The 17,552-nt window shown below is 47.3% G+C and overlaps 1 protein-coding gene across 4 annotated transcripts in view; it reads left to right on the top strand.

Moving 5' to 3' along the window:
* The window catches only part of PRKAG2 (protein kinase AMP-activated non-catalytic subunit gamma 2), a 1,779,639-nt gene that overhangs the window by 1,737,509 nt on the left and 24,578 nt on the right, over nucleotides 1–17,552 (top strand). For 2 of the 4 annotated variants that reach the window (XM_086941467.1, XM_086941466.1), the window contains exons 14-15: nucleotides 82–228; nucleotides 6,547–6,640. In XM_086941467.1, coding sequence (XP_086797593.1) covers nucleotides 82–228; nucleotides 6,547–6,640 — 241 coding nt within the window. Of the gene's footprint in view, nucleotides 1–81; nucleotides 229–6,546; nucleotides 6,688–17,552 lie in introns of all 4 variants that reach the window. The other 2 variants (XM_086941468.1, XM_086941469.1) reach the window with 1 other exon arrangement.

Here is a 17,552-nt window from a genome sequence, read left to right as displayed (position 1 = left end):
TTAGTACAGAGGCAAATTATTTAATTGTACAGTCAATAAAATTGACTTTCCCTGATAAAGCTGCCTATTTTTATTTTTCAGAATCTTGCTGCTGAGAAAACCTATAATAACCTGGACATCACGGTGACCCAGGCCCTTCAACACCGTTCACAGTATTTTGAAGGTGTTCTAAAATGTAGTAAGCCTGAAACACTGGAGACCATTGTGGATAGAATAGTAAAAGCTGAGGTAAGCTATCTTGAGTGCAAGACTTTAATTGTTACCACTCTTTAAGATCTAAAAATCAGTAGAAACCTTTTATAAAATACATGTTGTTTGATACTGCAGAACTCTTTTTTTCCTTGTGCTTGTATTCAATTTTTTTCTAGACTAATAAAACTTGGGATTCACTTTTACTGTTTTTCACGACAAATTGTTATGTTTGTCCGTTTCTCTTGTTGTTTTTCTTCTTTTCACCGTTTTTCCTTTTTAGAGGATAATGAAACCACTTATTAATGAGTGTTTAACCACTGACAAGGCAATAAACATCATTATCACGATAATTATTTTTTGTGTTTATGTAATATGTTTGGTGGAGGAGTTTGTGATGTGCAGCCTTGACTGCATTAAAGGCTGAATGCATTGAGAGAGAAGGCAGAGAATGAGACAGTGAAATATTTAGTATCCCTAAGAAAGCATACATTTCAGTGTGCAGTGGAATAAATCCTCTGACTACTTTATTTCTGGGCTGGCTTCTTTTCTTTCAGCCAAAGACCTCCTTCAACTTTAGTAGTACACTTTCCCAATGCAAAGGCTCTATCCTCCAACTCGTCTCTGGCAAACAGGATTGGGTCCAAAATACACCATCATTTTGTAATGGTCTGATAATTTCTTGATCCCCTTATCACCCCTTACCAATGTTACCCAAGCTTAAATCAAAAGAATGTGCAAGGGACCATATGTATTGGTTTCTAGATAGACTATCAAGGCAAAGGGATTTTCACCTTCGTTCAGCCATCTATAAAATCCATCCTTCCCATTCTGGATCCACCTGACTCAAAGCCCTCATTCTTGTTTCCTCTCGCCCTTCATGCCTCACTCCAACCGCAACCCTTTGTCTCTTGCCCCACCCCACTTAGGTAAGAAGCTTCATCAATGCTGCATTTCTTGTTGACCCAATGTATGTACTACATACAGTTGATCATGGAAACCAACGCTGGCATGCTTATGATGAGACTCCCATTATTCGTTAAGTAACCTTTCTAGGGTAGGAGATTGTCCTTACAGATTAACCTGACAAGAGTAATGGGGGCTTGCTACATTGCTCAAATCCTTGGTTTCTGTTCTAGCCTTTTCTGCTTTATTTTCCAGCTGTCCGTATGAAACCTCTCACCACAATCTTTCGTTATCAAACTGTGCTTTTGATGAAACCTCCTGTGACTTCATTATGCTCATGATCCTTAACCACCTTCTTTCATCATCCTGGTATTAACCCTCTTAACTGCTGGGCCCCTAGAGCCCCATCATCCGTTTTCAGGAAACCTCTCCCACCAGTTGGTCTGTGGAACCACTCAGACATACCTTGTGTTGAGTAAAACGTCCCTGGTGTAGAGTCCATGTGACAGCAGCTCCTCATTTAAACTGTACTGGCACAGTCTCTTGGCTAGTATTCTGTGATTCTTGCGTATTACTCACTGGCAGAGTGCTATACTCTTCTAGGAGTTGGGATCACCCAAAGTAGAACTCATTTTAGCAAAGTCAACGATCATCCCATGCTAAGGTACTACTGAAATGTGGTGACCGCGAATTCTAGTGTTGGTGAACAGGTGCGTTTCTCCCTGAGTCGCACTGGGTTTTGCTTGTTGGATCGCTGATCAGTCCGTGTAGTGGGTAGAACTTGTATAGCCTTGATCACACTAACTGTATGTTGCATGTGAGTGTTGAAACGCATGCAAGATTGGACACCCAGGCCGGGGTAACCCCTATATGTATGAAGCCCATAAAGTTGTGGGATGCTTATAGGGTTATTTGTTATACGGAGATAGTTGACTGCCCCTGTGCTGATCCTTTAAATTTGCCCTCCCTCTGGAATTAATTGCGAATGCAAGTGCGCAATATGGCTTTCATTTCACATTCCCAGGAAGGGTCTTTTGTGCTCTGGCTGTAACTATGATGTATTTAAAGTAGTTCAAGTTGTGACCTGAGAGAAAACAAAACTTGGACAGGCACTTTTATAAAAATGTTTTTAAAAAACAGGTGTAATGCCTGATCGTCATATCGTGCTAAAGGCAAGAACCATTTAACTGCAATATAAAATGAAATACACTGCAGTTTCCTCCCAAATGGCTACCAATGCAACTTGTCTTCCTGAAATGCAAAATACACTGAGCAAGTATTTTGATTCGACATTTGGAGATGCCAGCTGTCTTCAGGACTAAATGTAAGCAGGCCCCTCTTACTTATCCATTATTAACCTTTTGGATTCCTGGCACTCTAAACAACTGTGTATGGAAAAGTCTGGATTAAGAACCGAATCCATGGCTGTGTCCCTTTAGGGTGTTAAGAAAACATTAGTAGGGCTGTGGGGAAGGACCATGCAATCAAGCCTTACTGACTAGAAAAAAAACTGCCATCTGAGTTTAGAACCTGCCTTGCACTTGTAGAACCTGAAATCTTGTGTGCCCATGCTGCAGTGGGTTGCTTAGCGATGCTAAGCTTGACTGAACCAAGAGAAAATGCACTAGGGTCCAGACTAACCAAAACTGTATTTTTGAGCAGCCCACTTAAAAAACAGTGCAGGACTAAGACTGCTCCGTCATCACAATACATGATCTTCCCAGTATTTTGTGCTTTGCATTGACATCCTCCACCATATCTACATGGAATCAGATGTACCTTCTCCTTAAGAAATCAATGGCGGTTTCGCCCTTCTATCTCATTTGTCGCACAAAGGTTCAGTCTCTGGATAGAAATTCCAAGCATCAACCTATTTTAACTCAAAGGCTTATCTTTCACCTTCTGAACTTTAAAACTGTCACTCCCTCCTCATTAGTAGTGCTTATGACCACTTTGTCCTCTGTTACACAATAAAGACGTGGTCGATCACAAGCAAGTCAGAGTAGTCAATTGGACAACCACCAACAGTGGTAGTAATTAGCATTAATTGATTAATTAATTCCCATAATCCTGGTATGAAGCAAGTTTCTATTGCACCCTATCTCTTATCTATGGCTGCTAATTACTGAACAGTGATGAGAGAGTCTGGTCTTCATGTTTGACACCTACACATAGCCAGCTGTACTCATGTACACTTGATCTGTCAGCATTTGCATGAACAGCTCCCCGGAATGTGCATACTGCTAAGCAGACCTTTAATATTATTTCCAGATACACTTATGTATCCATGCATTTTTTGCATGAAGCCAGCTGCTGTATGACTGCAGCACATCTCCAGTTGTTCCAAAAACCCTACGCTCTGCACGTCATAGCAACCTACAACTTTTCCATCCCTTCCGACATGCATATGCATGCCTTCTAAGGGTAATGTAACCATGTTTGAACGCCTCACCTAATGGCAGCAGTGTGCTATATAAATGACTGCTAATGCTGTTTCAATACAAGCTGTATATATTAATATTAACAATCATTATCCAGCACCAATACGGACTCAATTTTTTTACAACTTTTTACACTTTAAATTTTTAAGCAGTTTGGGCCTCTGTATTCTCGGACCATGTTGGCTTGAGAATTGATAAAAGTGGTGTTATTATTGAGTATCTTTGGAGTTGTTAAGGGAGATGTCTGCTGTAGGACTGGTGTTTGACCATGCCACTTCTGTACATTCACAAGTTTTTGGAACATTTCCATTGTGACTGTGTATATCAGCTTATATTTGTATTTAAAAATAATTCCCCGCACTGATAATGCTTTTTGAATGGTGTAGAGAACACTAAATTCGATCCTCATTTACTGGAAGCCAGTGTAGTGCATCAAGGGCAGATTTAGCATAGTCATGTGTACGGAGTTCTCGGTATATTCTGTCTATCTCGTTCTGTAATCTCTGAAGCTTTGCAGTGTGTTTTGTTGTGAGACCAGAGTGAATTCACTACTGGGAGAACTGCAACAAGTTTCTACAGATAAACCCGGTGGTTGGCTTGGAGAAGAGGGAGTATTGTTTTAGAATCGTACTCTAGTGTTCCTAATGCTAAGATCTCTTTTTATCATTCATGCAGAGAAAACTCTGCTGCAGCCAGTGAAACACATTGTCCAGGCACGAGGTAATGCTGGATGTGCTTTCCGGTCTATTATCCATCTGAAAGTGTATTTGTCTATCATCGGCATATATTTGCAAAGGAACCTGATATATAGCTCGATAAGCTGAGCCAGAAGGGATATCTAAATGTAGAGTAGTAGATGAGAGGGGAAGGAGCTCTGGAGAAAGTCATGACATTTCTCGGGAAGACAACTTCGCTGACCTTCACTTATTGGCTGTGGCTCTAGAAACAATCTGGTCCATAGTAGAACAACATCTGATATGCCCAGATATTGGTCAAGCCTTTCCTCCAGCATTTTGTGGTCAGATGTGTCAGTCAGTGGAGGTTAAGGAGAGTCTAAGAGATGTGTTCTTGTCCTTAATATAGGAGAAAATGAGTTATTCCCTAATGTTGGCCATGGCAGATTCAGTGCCCTATGCAGATCTGAATCTGAAAGAGGTTATTAAGAGCCACATGCTCTTAAATTTGTCTAGTCACCTCTTTATGTAATCACGCTGGGGAAGGGGAGGATGAAGGCGGGCCTACAGTTTACCAGCATCTTCGGGCCTGCGGTTTTCTTTCCAGAAGAAGAAGAAGAAGAAGAAGAGGGAGTGATGGCATGGTTCGACAGGCGGGAAGAAAGCCTTTACCAAGCTTGTCGTATGTGATGCTAGAGCAGGGAAGAGTGGAAATGTGCATCTGAGGAGGGGGGACAAAGGTTAAATGGGTGTTTTTGTCCTTGCAAACAGAAGGACCTGGCTTGCAGTTTGGGATAGACTGGTCCTCATTGGGAGCAGAGTTGAGACTGCTTTGCATATGGCTGGGTCCAAACTGGGCTGTTATTGTGAGCAAATAAAAGAGGATTTAACCCAGATCTATGACTGGGGGTGAGTGTTTGGCAATGTTCAGCATTCCACCTAGGTAGTGTGAAAAGTTGGATTATCTTTGAAAAATATGTGGGCTGCGAATCAGGCAGCAAGTATATTATGTGCGTTCTTTGTAGAGATCCACCAATGGGTTTTGGAATTCTTTTCATATGGCATCACCCAGTGAATGGCATTATGCTGCACAATGTAAAGCTAGGATACTTGCTTTCTTTTTATATAGCCCTAAATTATGGCTTGGACATGCTTGTGAGTGTTGATGAACATTACTCTGACCAAAAGCACACAACCTTGTTTGTTGCATTCTTCATTCTAGGTCTTGTTCCAACTTTTCGTATCTTAATTTAAAGTACTTTTTACATTTAATTCTACGTAGGAGTATATAACCCAACATTAATTTTAGGGAATGAAAAACAAAATCCACTAAACAGATTGCCCAGTAAATTGCATGCCAAATGAGAACTGTGGGAACATGCAGTATGTCTTGGTAGAGTGAAATGAGGGTGGAAAGGACTGGAGTCATACAGTAGTATAGAAGAATGTTTTTATTTTTTTTAATAACTGATTGAGAGACATGAGGCACTTGCTGAATTAGAGCTTTATTCCTATGGTGTCTGAGAAAACAAAATGTATCTGTTTTGTTTCTGTTTTGGTGGTTGGTTCCAGCAACCTAATTATATAGGTGCTCTGCTTGGCGTGCTTTGTTCCAATGTTTACTTTACCCGCCATGTAGGTAGTAGTGCCAAGTTGGTATGTAGTGAGATTGTGCTTCCACTGGATCCCACTGTAGTTCCTGCATAAGTGGAGTAAAGTATGCAAATGTTGTGGCACTTGCCTTGGTTGGTTCCTTTTGAACATAGGCTAGAGTGCATTTAGGAAAGGTTGGTAAAATAGGAGTTAACAAAATGGATCTGGTTAAGTCTTGAACTTGAATTATGTGTTGGAGAATTTTTTTGTTGCAAAGGAATAATCTAAAAGTTGTTTGCCTTTTTATAGCAGATTTGTTTAACTTAGATGAATGTGACTTATCTAAGAGTGATGTTTGATCCCGGTGCACATGGATAATCTTACAAATGTTTAACCTTTTAGGTATGGTTTGACTTGGTTGGTGTTGAGGAGCTCACTATTGCAAAGGTTGAGTTTGATGCAGTGAAAATCCTTTGTTTCTCAATATCCTTCAGGTAGTTTTTTTTAGTCGGGAAGGATTTGATTGAATTTTTGGGAAATGATAGTTGTCATTGGCATCCTATTAACTATGATGTATGTCATGGAGAGCTTGCATAGTGGAAGCATACTTAGTTTAAATACAAACAGTTGACATTGATCTGTGAGGCTTAACTTGGACATCATTAGTAGTGAACATGGCATTTTGCATCAAAAGAGTTATGGTTTAAAGCATTTTATTCTGACTAATCCTTCATTTCTTACAGGTTCACCGACTGGTAGTGGTAAATGAAGCTGGTAGCATCGTGGGCATCATCTCCCTTTCTGACATTCTACAAGCTCTTGTACTTTCACCAGCAGGTATAGATGCCAGCCTCTGATTTGTGATTTTTCACATTCATCTCCAGGTATAGCAGAATGCAGCGCAGCATGGTGTTGACTGCCTGGGTGTTGCACTGCACACTACTAGCCATTGCTATGAGTGATAAAAGATGAGCATTAAAACATTGCGTGTCGAGTCTGTATGAGTATGGAGCCCCTAGTGCATGATGACCTTTTACAATTCAACTAAAATCATATTAACAGTTACTGACTGCACAAGTTTACTGCATGATCAAACCGACAGATGTTTGTGTGTGTGTGTGTGTGTATGTATATATATATATATATATATATATGTTCAAGGCATATGAGCTGCCGATTGTACACTTAGCATTAGATCGCCACCTGGTGTTGGGTTCGGATCATTGCAGGTTGTTGTTGTCTTGGAAGAAGTCTTTGTATTCAAGAGATAGGTGACTCCTCCCTTGGACAATACTGCGCATGGGCATCGGCTCCATCCTTAGATTGTTTTTTTCCGCCACTGGGTTCGGATGAAAGTTTCTCCGCTCCTGTTAGAAAAACACTTTTCAAGCACCTCGAAGCGCAAAAACGTCCTCAAACTTCTAAAAACTACCTTCGACATCGACTACAATAGTTTTCGACGCCATCAGTTCGATTCCAGTCATCCATGCAGGCTGTTGGGCCTATCGACGCCATGCGGCCTACACCTCATGGAAAGAGCTCCGTTCAAAAGATGCCCGGTATGTCAACCAAAGTTTCCACATAGCGATCACCACGAGGTCTGCAACCTCCGTCTATCGCCAGAACACAACAAATCAACCTGCACAGCCTGTGCATCTTTCCGATCAAAGAAAACGATCCGGCATCGTAGGGCCTGTCGACACGAAATGAGGAGATCAGCTCCGGAACCAGAGGATATCTTCGATGAAGAGGTTCCACTCGTTCCCGAAGAAGATTCACCCGATCTACAGATCGTATCAGAGGCAGACTACTCAGATGACTCCATTCCATCGGGTCAGCGCGTGAGAACTACTGCCCCTGCACCACTTACAGTTCCTAAACCGAAGGCAAAGGTTAGCACTCCGCCTGTTGGGCCCAGTCGGGACCGAACACCCACTTCAAAAGCCCCGCCTTCGAGCCCGGCTCCGAAGAAAACAACTAAGCCTTGTAGTGCCTCGGCACCAAGCAAGCCGCACGTGCCGATTCCACCTCTTCCATCGGCACCAAAACCCAAAGCTAACTCAGCACCAAAACCAAAGGATGGCTCGGCACCGACACAGAAAGACCTCTCAGCACCCAAGCCTAAATAGGCACAGAAACAGAAAGAAACAGAAAGACCTCTCAGCACCCAAGCCTAAATAGGCACAGAAACAGAAAGAAGTGCCGGCTCCGAAGCCGTTCACTTTTAAACATAAAAGTGTGAAGCCATCGTCCGACGCCTCGAAGCCGAAGACACCGGCTCCCACACCGAAAACACCTTCTTCAGTCCCGAAGCCCACAAGGCCTGATTCCGATGTGCCCAAGCCCTCGGACCTGCCTACCAAACCTACACTTTTCGGCACCAAAGAGTACGCCAAAGGACGTTTTAGCACCTCCCAAGGCTAAACATACAAAACAACCTCTGATGGAACCGAAAAAATCGACGCCCAAGAAGGTTGTACATGAGGAGGAAATTTTCTTGCCAGATCCTCGACAAAAGATCTACATCAACCCAAAAACAGGTAATGTAGAAGCTACACTTCACAAGAAAAGACCAGCAGATGCACCGCCCACACCTGTGGTTCCTGCCAAGAAAAAGGACTGTGCTACATCCCCTATGCACTTTTCCTTTCCTATACCTCCTCCTCATTCTTCTCCTGTTCCTCTTCACATATCACCTCAAATCTCTCCTGCACATTCTCCACTTTTTTCTTTTCTTCAAAGGTATGTTTATTGACATTTTAAAACAAAAAAAACATGCGACAATCCCGCACATCGTCCCACACAGGGGGTAGCATTGAAAACACAGCCCAATAGTAGTATGTTAAGCCGGATAAAGGTCCCTTTGGTCAGACCCCTAACATACAGAGTAGTTCTCTGGAAGGTGCAGTTCCCGACATTTAAGGGGAATACCAAACGGCTTGCAATTTAAGTGGGAGATCGTTGAAAGTTCAGGGCAAATGTCCTCACAGCGGCTCGGCTCATAACCTATGTTCCCCAGGTAAGAACTGACAGCTGCCACCTTACGCTGAGACAATCGGAAACCTTCAGCGTGCAGGTTCCTTTTTAGGCAATGTCATAGAGAAACAATATGAGGGAAGTCACACTGTCAACAACAGAACACAATAAAACTCCCTCCCTCCTCCCCAGTGGTGGTAGCAACTTACAGAGGACAAAGGTCAAGACGTGTAGTGTGAGGAGCTCACAGTTGAAATAGGTGGAGGGCTTGAACGCTAGCAGGACAAACTGCGGACGGAAGACCCTTGGAGAGGAAAGCGACCAGTGGGCCCCAGCGATATTCAAAGTTCTTAAAATCATCCATAAAGATGTCAGCCATCCTCTCCAAACTCAACAGTCTCCATAGTCGCGAATGCCAAAGGGAGGTGGCTGGTGCCTCCTTCCTTTTCCCCGCCGCGGCCAGGGTGAGCTTGGCCGCCCCAATGCTGAGCCACATAATCCGCTTGTCTGCCTTAGTCTGATGTTCGATACAAGGATCACGGAGACCTAGTAAGGTACAGGCCATTGAAGTAGGAATGGGGTATCCCAACATATCCTTAATTTGGGCAAGAATTTCCTCCCAGAACGGACGGATAATTGGGCAGTCCCACCAAATATGCTGAAAGTCCCCTAAAAGCCCACATCCCCTCCAACATCTATCGGAAGGGCCAGGAAATATCAGTCTCAGCTTGGCGGGGTGTAGGTACCAATCCATCATGGTTTTCATGTGCGCCTCGCTAAGTTCCACAGAGTGATTAAACTTGGCTATGTCTGACCATAAGTGTGTCCACTCCGCATCAGAAATGTCCTGTTGAAGGATCCCCTCCCACATGGACATGTATCGAGGCCTAGGGGAAATTGCAGTGGAAAGTAGGGACCCATTTATAAAAGTGATGGCACCCTTCATGGAGGAAGGCTTTGAAGTTCGTGAGGGGCCGTGTAGCTGCATCACCCACCTGAGGGGACAGCGCCCAGTAAAGTAATTGAGCGTGGTGGTATCGCTCAGTCTCCTGAACCCCATAGTCCCGCCTACAGCTGTCTGTTAGTGCCAGACAACCTCCCTCTTTCCAAGCCTCAAAGCGGTCTTCGGTCAACGCTGGGGGGAAGGCGGGGTTAAAGTGTATGGGCGTAAAGGGGGAGGGGAAGGTAGTCTACCTGTCATCCTTGGAGACTGAATCCCAAACCTTCACGGTGGTGCTAATGGGGGTACTGATATAAGCATTTTTAGGCCTGTCGCTCTTGGGCTTCCATACCAAATGCCAGACCGTCCTCCCTGTAACGCTCCGATCCATGTGTAACCAGTGTTTTTCTGACTCCTGTTGTGACCACTCCTCTAGTACTCGGAGTTGTGCCGCTTTATAATACAAACGAAGATCAGGTAGCCCTACGCCTCCCTCCCTCTTCGGCCTGCGCAGGATGGTGAAGGAGAAGCGTGCTCGACCCCCTTGCCATATAAAGCGTAACATCATAGATTTCATTCGCCGGAAAAATTCCCCGTCGAGTTCAATGGGCAGGGCCTGGAACAAGTACAATAGTTTGGGAAGAAAGGACATTTTAACTGCATGAATCCTCCCCAGTCATGATATGAACATTGGCTTCCATCAGGCCAGGTCGGCCTGAATCTTAGCTAAGAGCGGGGGGAAGTTGGCAGAGTAAAGTTTCCCCAACGCGGAGTCAAGTGGATCCCCAGGTACTGAATAGAGGAGTCGGCCCATGGAAGGGTTGTTAGCGACTTGAGATGGAGGGCTTCAGATTGGGGGAGTGTGAGGTTAAGGACTTAGGATTTGTCATAGTTGATTTTGAACCCCGCCACTGCTTCAAAGCGCTCCAGGTCCGCTTGCACGTGGGCAAGGGAGTGGGCCGGATCAGAGAGGGAGAGGAGGACCTTGTCTGCAAAGAGAGTGATCTTATGTGACTCCCCAGTGAAGGGTAGGCTGTGGATTTTGGGGTTGGCTCTCACCTTCAGTGCTAACGGTTCTATGCTTAGGGCAAAAAACAGAGGCGATAGGGGACATCCCTGCCTAATGCCCCGTGAGTGTTCAAAGAAGGAAGACCGGTGCCCATTCACCGCTACTCTGGACCTGGGGGAGAGGTAGTTCGCCCGAATCATTGTCAAAAATTTAGAGGAGAAGCCAAAGGCGGCCAACGTCTGGAATAAAAAAAAACAGTCCACCCTATCAAACACCTTCTTGGCATCAAGCCCCACCAGAACTGCCGGGATTTTGAACTTATTGGCCTTTGCAATCAAGTGTATCACCGCCTCGTATTCTCGTAGTTTTGTCGCCCCTTAATGAACCCTGATTGGTCCGAGTGTATGAGTGCCGGCATCAGGTCGTTGAGCAATGATAGAGGAGTAAAGTTTTGCATCCAGATTCAAGAGGGCAATCGGCCTATAGGAGGCACACTTACTACGGTCTTTCCCGGGTTTGGGTATGATGGATATTAGAGCTTCAGCCATCGTGCCCGAGGTCTCGCCCTCGTCCGCCATGCTGTTGAACAACCGGACTAAGTATGGGCAGAGTTCAGAGGCAAAGGTCTTATGGAAAATGGCCGTGTACCCATCCGCCCCCGGAGCCTTATGGGGTTTCAAGGCCTTAATGGCAGTCAGCACCTCTTCCCTGGTGAAGGGAGCAGAGAGCGTTTCATTCCATTCCGCTGACACCTGGGGCAGCGCGATCGTCTGCAGATACTCGTTTTGCGCGGCAGCATCAAGAGGGTCTCCCGAATAAAGGGTCTTGTAGAAAGCCCTAAAGATCTAAGCCTTCGCCTCATCTTGGTGTGTCATTACCCCCCGAGTGTCCTGAATCCCCCCAATGTATTCCCGCTCCCTCTTGTCCCGAAGCTGCCTAGCGAGGTGCTTCCCTACCTTGTTACCCTGAGAGTAGGAAAGACGTCTTAATTTTAGCAGAGTATATTCAGCCCTGTTATTGTAATGAGCCTGGAGTTTACCTCTAACTGCTGTTAGCTGCCGCAATTCTTGTCTGGAGGGGTTCTCCTTGAGTGCTTTCTCTTGAGTGGAGAGCTCCTCCTCTAATTGCTCCCTTTCCCGACCACGCTGTCTATTAAGAGCAGCATTCAGGGCCATGCACTGCCCGCAAACACACGCTTTAAAGGCGCCCCATGTGTGGAAGACTGAGGTGTCCCCCGGATCATTAAGTGCAAAAAACTCTGATATTACTCCTCGCAGAGTTTTACAGGAAGTTTTGTCCCGAACCAGGGACACCGGGAAATACCATCTAGAGCTGGCCTTACTCTTCACACCCCAATGAAGGCACACTGCGAGCAAACTGTGGTTGGAAACAGACAGTGGAAAAATCTTGGCCTCGCGGAGGTCGCCTCGGAGGAAATGACTCGGGAAGAAATGGTCAAGTCGGGAATAAGAGCGATGGACGTGGGAGAAAAAAGTGTAGTCTCTAGATTATGGGTATAGGGAGCGCCATGCATCAAAAGGCCCATGTCTAAAATCTTCTGTCGCGTGTCAGAGGAAAATGAGCCCATGTCGGATCTCTGTGAGTGAGTGCTATCAAGGTCTTTCTGCCTCACCAGATTATAGTCCCCCATGATAATCAATGGCCCTTCAGCAAAATCTACGACTTTCCCCAAAAGGGTTTGGAGGAATCCATTCTGGCCAGTGTTAGGTGCATACATTACGAAAAAGGTGCAAAGTCTGCCCCGCAGGAGGCCCTTCACCATGACCCAGCGCCCCTCCTGATCACTCTGTACACCCACTGGCTGGAAGTGCAAGGCCGAGCAAAAAATAAGGGCCACTCCCCTCTGTTTCGTGGAGACGGAGGACCTATAAATAAGTGGGAACTGTTTGTGCTTAAGGCATGAGTCTTCTGATTTAGCCAGATGGGTCTCTTGAAGAACAACTACATCTAACTGGTGGTCAATGATATATTTCCAAATCTTTTGGCGCTTCTGGGGAGAATTCAGCCCCTTAACATTCCACGTCCCTAGAGTAAGTGGCATAATTGATAGGACCAACGACAGTGCTCCTCAGGGGCCGCCCGCCCCAACCATCTACACTGAGCGGTCGAATGGCCGATTCCCCCATCCTCCATCTCACCCCAACCACCAATTGTGTCATGAAGCCGCCCAAACAAGCCAGATCCATTCCCCTCCATGTGTTCTCCCCTTCCCCGCAGACCCCCCCCCCCCCTCCACCGACCCACCATGCATGTGAGGACTCCTCAACCAGCTCCAAGCCGTAAATGATCAATCTCCTGCTACCACCACTACCCTCCCCAACCCACCCCCCCAAACCCCCAAGAAGAAAAGCACAATACAAGAAGTAGAATAAGACTGGCCCCAGGGACAGGGGGACATGGCACCAGTCAATATTCCTCCAGTTCGTGATATTGGAGTCCCTCACGAGCAAGGACATAAAGCACAAGTGTTACCTCGTAGGGGTAGCCCCCTCCGGCGCCTGCAACCGACCCTCTCGGGGCCTCACGAGGCTGCCTCACTGTCGTCTGTTGCTGCTTCAGTTACCAGGGCCACAGAAGCAACCGCAGCACCCCTCTCCTGCATGCTTGCTGATAAGTCGGGCCTCCTTTCCGGCACAGGCCTGCCCACTCTTTGCCAATCTGCAGAGCGTCGCCGTCATCTGTTAGATGAGCCGCCACCGTCTGACGAGGAGTCAGGCGCTCCAAACCCAAAAGGTCCAAAGCCTCTGCCAAGGACCGTACCTGGACCAGCTTGTTCTGCCACCTGAAGATGAGCCGGAATGGATGCCCCCAGGAGTAGGGCACATTTTGCTCCCGTATGTATGTGGTGACAGGCTTAAATTCGCCGTTTCAGCAGAGCAGAAGCCGCCAGATCCTGAAATAACACGGGGCAATGATCCCAGAATTGAAAGGGATTGAAGTCGCGTGCCTTGTGGAGGATCCGCTCCTTCAGTTGAAAGTCATGGACGCACACCAAAATATCAGGGGGAGGGGCTTTGGGACCTCGTGGCAATCCAACACGATGCACTTGGTCCATCCGTATGACTTGCAGGTCCTCCTCATTCAGGATATGCTTGAAAAGTGCCTCCACATACTCCCTCAAGTCCGACCCCTCTCCTTTCCAAGGCACTGCACGAATCCTGATGTTGTTGCGGCGGGACCGATTCTCCAAGTCCTCGGTATGGGCTTGTAGATCTAGGTCCTGCTCCGTCAGACGAATCACGTCTTGCTGAAGTCGGTGGATGTCCTCTGCCGTCCCCACGTTGTGCTCCTCCAACATTGCAACACGCTCCCCCACTCCATCTACGTCCCTCCGCACCTCACGCAGACCAGACGCCAGCTGGGAGCACAGCTCCGATATGTCTTCTTTAATGGCCGCAAAAAGTTCAATCATGAAGGCCTTGGTCGCGGGTTCCTCGTTCTCACCCCGTCATGGGGACTTGTCGGGGACCAGCGATGTAGTCTCCGTCACCCCTTTTGACATCTCATCTTTCCCAGGCTTATCTTTCTTCAGTCTGGTCGTCGCCATACTGGCTGCACGCGCTCCACACAGCAGTGAAGGTCTCTACACCATACAACTGGCGAGGCCCAAAGCTCAGTGTCCAGGCCCCTTCTAGCAGACCAGCTGCTTCCAGCTTCTGTTCACCACGCAGCCCTTCCTTCTGTACCCGTGTTCCAGGTTATAAGCACACGTAGGAAGCTATAAGCCACACCAGACCAGCGTCACCTCGATGCCCCTACCTCCCCGAGGGCCAACAGCAACTGCCACCAGCCAGGATCTGGGGTCTGTCCAGTCTTCCCCCAGCGGCTCCGTTGTGTCTCACCACTGCCGCCCTACACAGGTTACCATCCAGTAAACTTCGCACAGGAGGGTCTCGCTTCACAGGGCAAGATGGCGGGGTCTCCACATGACCAGGGTGCTTCTGCCACCAGAGTCTAGTGCACTGCGGGGGGTGCGCCCCTGTCTCCCCCAGGACTCCCGAATTGCTCACAGCCACTGGTGCTCTAGGCGGGGCGGGGGGGGGGGGGCAGCCATAGACAGTCATTCGGTTCACTTCACCCTCCAGAGGCGGTCATGCACCGTCCGCCGACAATGCGGACCGCGAGTGACACGCCCCCGTTCCACTCCTCACCTTCCCTTGAGCACCGATGCGTGCCCGGCGTAGCTCACCTCCCGGTGGGCGCCACTGCTGCTACGCCGCCAGCTTTGCTGCTCCCGTTCCTCGGGTTACACTGCACTCCCCCTGCCAGAGAGGGTCGGGCCGCGCTCACAGGCCCCTTCTCCGTTCCCGCAGCTTGCCACTCCGCCCAGGCTCCATGACCGCAAGGCGCGAGCGTCGGCAGGCCTCCCAACACCGAAGACCATGGGAAGAACAGGCTCCGCCACTTCTCACCGCCTCCCTGCTTAGGCTGCAATGCGCTCCGGAGTCTCTGGGCACGGCCAAGTCTCAAGGCCTCACCAGGAAGTCATCGGGGGGGGGGGGGCTGCACGCCAGGCCCCAAGAGCGCTCCCGCTCCAGCCGTTGGGCAGTGCACCTCTCCACAGCAGCAGTCCCGCTTCTTCCTGTCGCTGGGCCCAGATCACCGCCCAGGCAGCGTGCGGGTGCAGGTCGCACGTCTGGTTATCCTGCTTCCACGGTCCGCCGTGGCGAAATGGTGGACCGAAGCTCGGTGGGGCAGCAACTGGGCACCGGGCAACCCGATTTCGTGTCTGGGTGGGCGCGGATGAGGCTGCTAAATAAAGCGATGCTTCTCAAGGCGCCGGAGGGACTGTAAAGGCCGTCCTACTCCGCCGCCATCTTGGCCACGCCCCCCACATTCTCCAATTTTATCATCACATTCTGGGTGGAGGGGATAATATAGATGAGCCTTTCTCATACCCCGTGGATGACGTTATATGGGACTTGCCAAACCCACAAAATGCGCCTGATAGTCCTGACCCGCAGGTATACCCTTCAAAACCTTCCCCTCCAGAGGATAACATTAGTTTTGGTCATTTGTTAAACAGAGCTGCTGCTTACCATAAAATCATTATGCATTCTGATGAGACCGAGGAAGATTTTCTCTTAGATACCTTTGAACAGTCTCAACGGCCTGTTCAAATTCTTCCCATGATTAAAGGAGTCATTTAACATGCTCCAGAGGTATTTAAAGACCCTGTATGCACTAGATTTTGAACCCCAGAATAAAAATATAGGCCTGCACCCACAGACCCAGTCTACATTAAAGGACACCTACCATTAGATTCTTTAGTTGTGTCCAATGCTAGGAAAAGGGCAAATTCTCAAACTTCTGGCGAAGCACCCCCACCTGACAAAGAATCGAAAGTAATTGATGCGTCAGGTAAAAGAATAGCTGCACAAGCCGCTAACATATGGTGTATAGCTAATACACAAGCCCTCCTCTCTCATTACGATAGGGCCCATTATGATCAACTAGAAAAACTACTTGAACACCTACCAGATCAATATAAAGCTCAGGCAACTGACCTCATACAGGAAGGCAAGTTAATTTCAAATGCCTCAATAAAATGTGCACTTGATGCGGCAGACCTCGCATCTAGAGCTGTGAATACCAGTGTCATACTTAGGAGACATGCGTGGCTACGCATTTCCGGGTTTAAACAGGAAGTGCAAACTACCATTTTAAACCAACCATTTAATCAGAACCAGTTATTTGGCCCAGAAGTGGGCACTGCACTCGAAAAGATGAAGAAAGATACGGACACCGCCAAGTCTATGGGGGCTTTACAGTCCACACCAGCTAGAGGTTCCTTGTGTCGCTCCTTCTACAGAGGAGGCTCCAAACAAACTGGAGCAGACACTACAACATCTTTCAAATCTCACACACAAACATCCTCTAACAAGGGATATTTTAGAGGAGGATACAGAGGCAATAATAACAGAGGAAGAGGTCGCGGTAACAACAGCAATCGATCCTCTTCCACCACAAAACAGTGATTTCCCTCTGCTCCCCCAACAGCATTCCACTCCTGTAGGGGGCAGATTAACACAGTTCCTGCCTGTCTGGAACTCCATTACAACAGACAAGTGGGTGAGACAGATTATCCAACATGGCTACTGCCTAGAACTTGCAGCAACCCCTCCACACATACCTCCCAGGCAGCGTCCAATGTCTACAGACCACCTGCCTCTGCTCCAACAAGAAGTTCTGTCACTTTTACAAAAGGATGCCATTCAATTGGTTCCTTTAGAAGAACAGGGGTTTACTCGCTGTATTTCTAATTCCCAAAAAGGACGGGACACTAAGACCAATTCTCGACCTTAGGCCCCTCAATCAGTACATACAATAAGATCATTTTCATATGATCACTCTGCAACAAGTGCTCCCACTACTACAACAAGGCGATTTCCTTTCAACCCTAGACCTAAAGGACGCCTACTTTCACATTCCTATACACCCTGCTCACAGAAAGTACCTAAGGTTTGTAATACAAGGACAACACTATCAGTTCAAAGTCCTTCCATTTGGGGTAACAGCACCATGCATGTTCACAAAGTGCTTAGCAGTAGTAGCAGCACATCTCAGAAGGCAGCAGATACATGTCTTCGCTTATCTAGACGATTGGCTCATAAAAGCCAAGTCATTCAAACAATGTGTCCAACACACACATCAAACAATTCAGCACAACTTGGGGTTCACGATGAACTACAGCAAGTCGCACCTGCAGCCTTCTCATGTACACAAGTATCTAGGGGCTACAATAGACACATCTACAGCTCTAGCGTATCCCAGTCCAGCAAGGATACAGAGCATTCAAGCCT

This window comes from Lissotriton vulgaris, chromosome 10 (assembly GCF_964263255.1).
Source record: "Lissotriton vulgaris chromosome 10, aLisVul1.2, whole genome shotgun sequence".
Taxonomy (NCBI): domain Eukaryota; kingdom Metazoa; phylum Chordata; class Amphibia; order Caudata; family Salamandridae; genus Lissotriton; species Lissotriton vulgaris.
The sequence above is the reverse complement of the archived record's forward strand: the minus strand, read 5'-3'. Positions and strand labels throughout refer to the sequence as shown.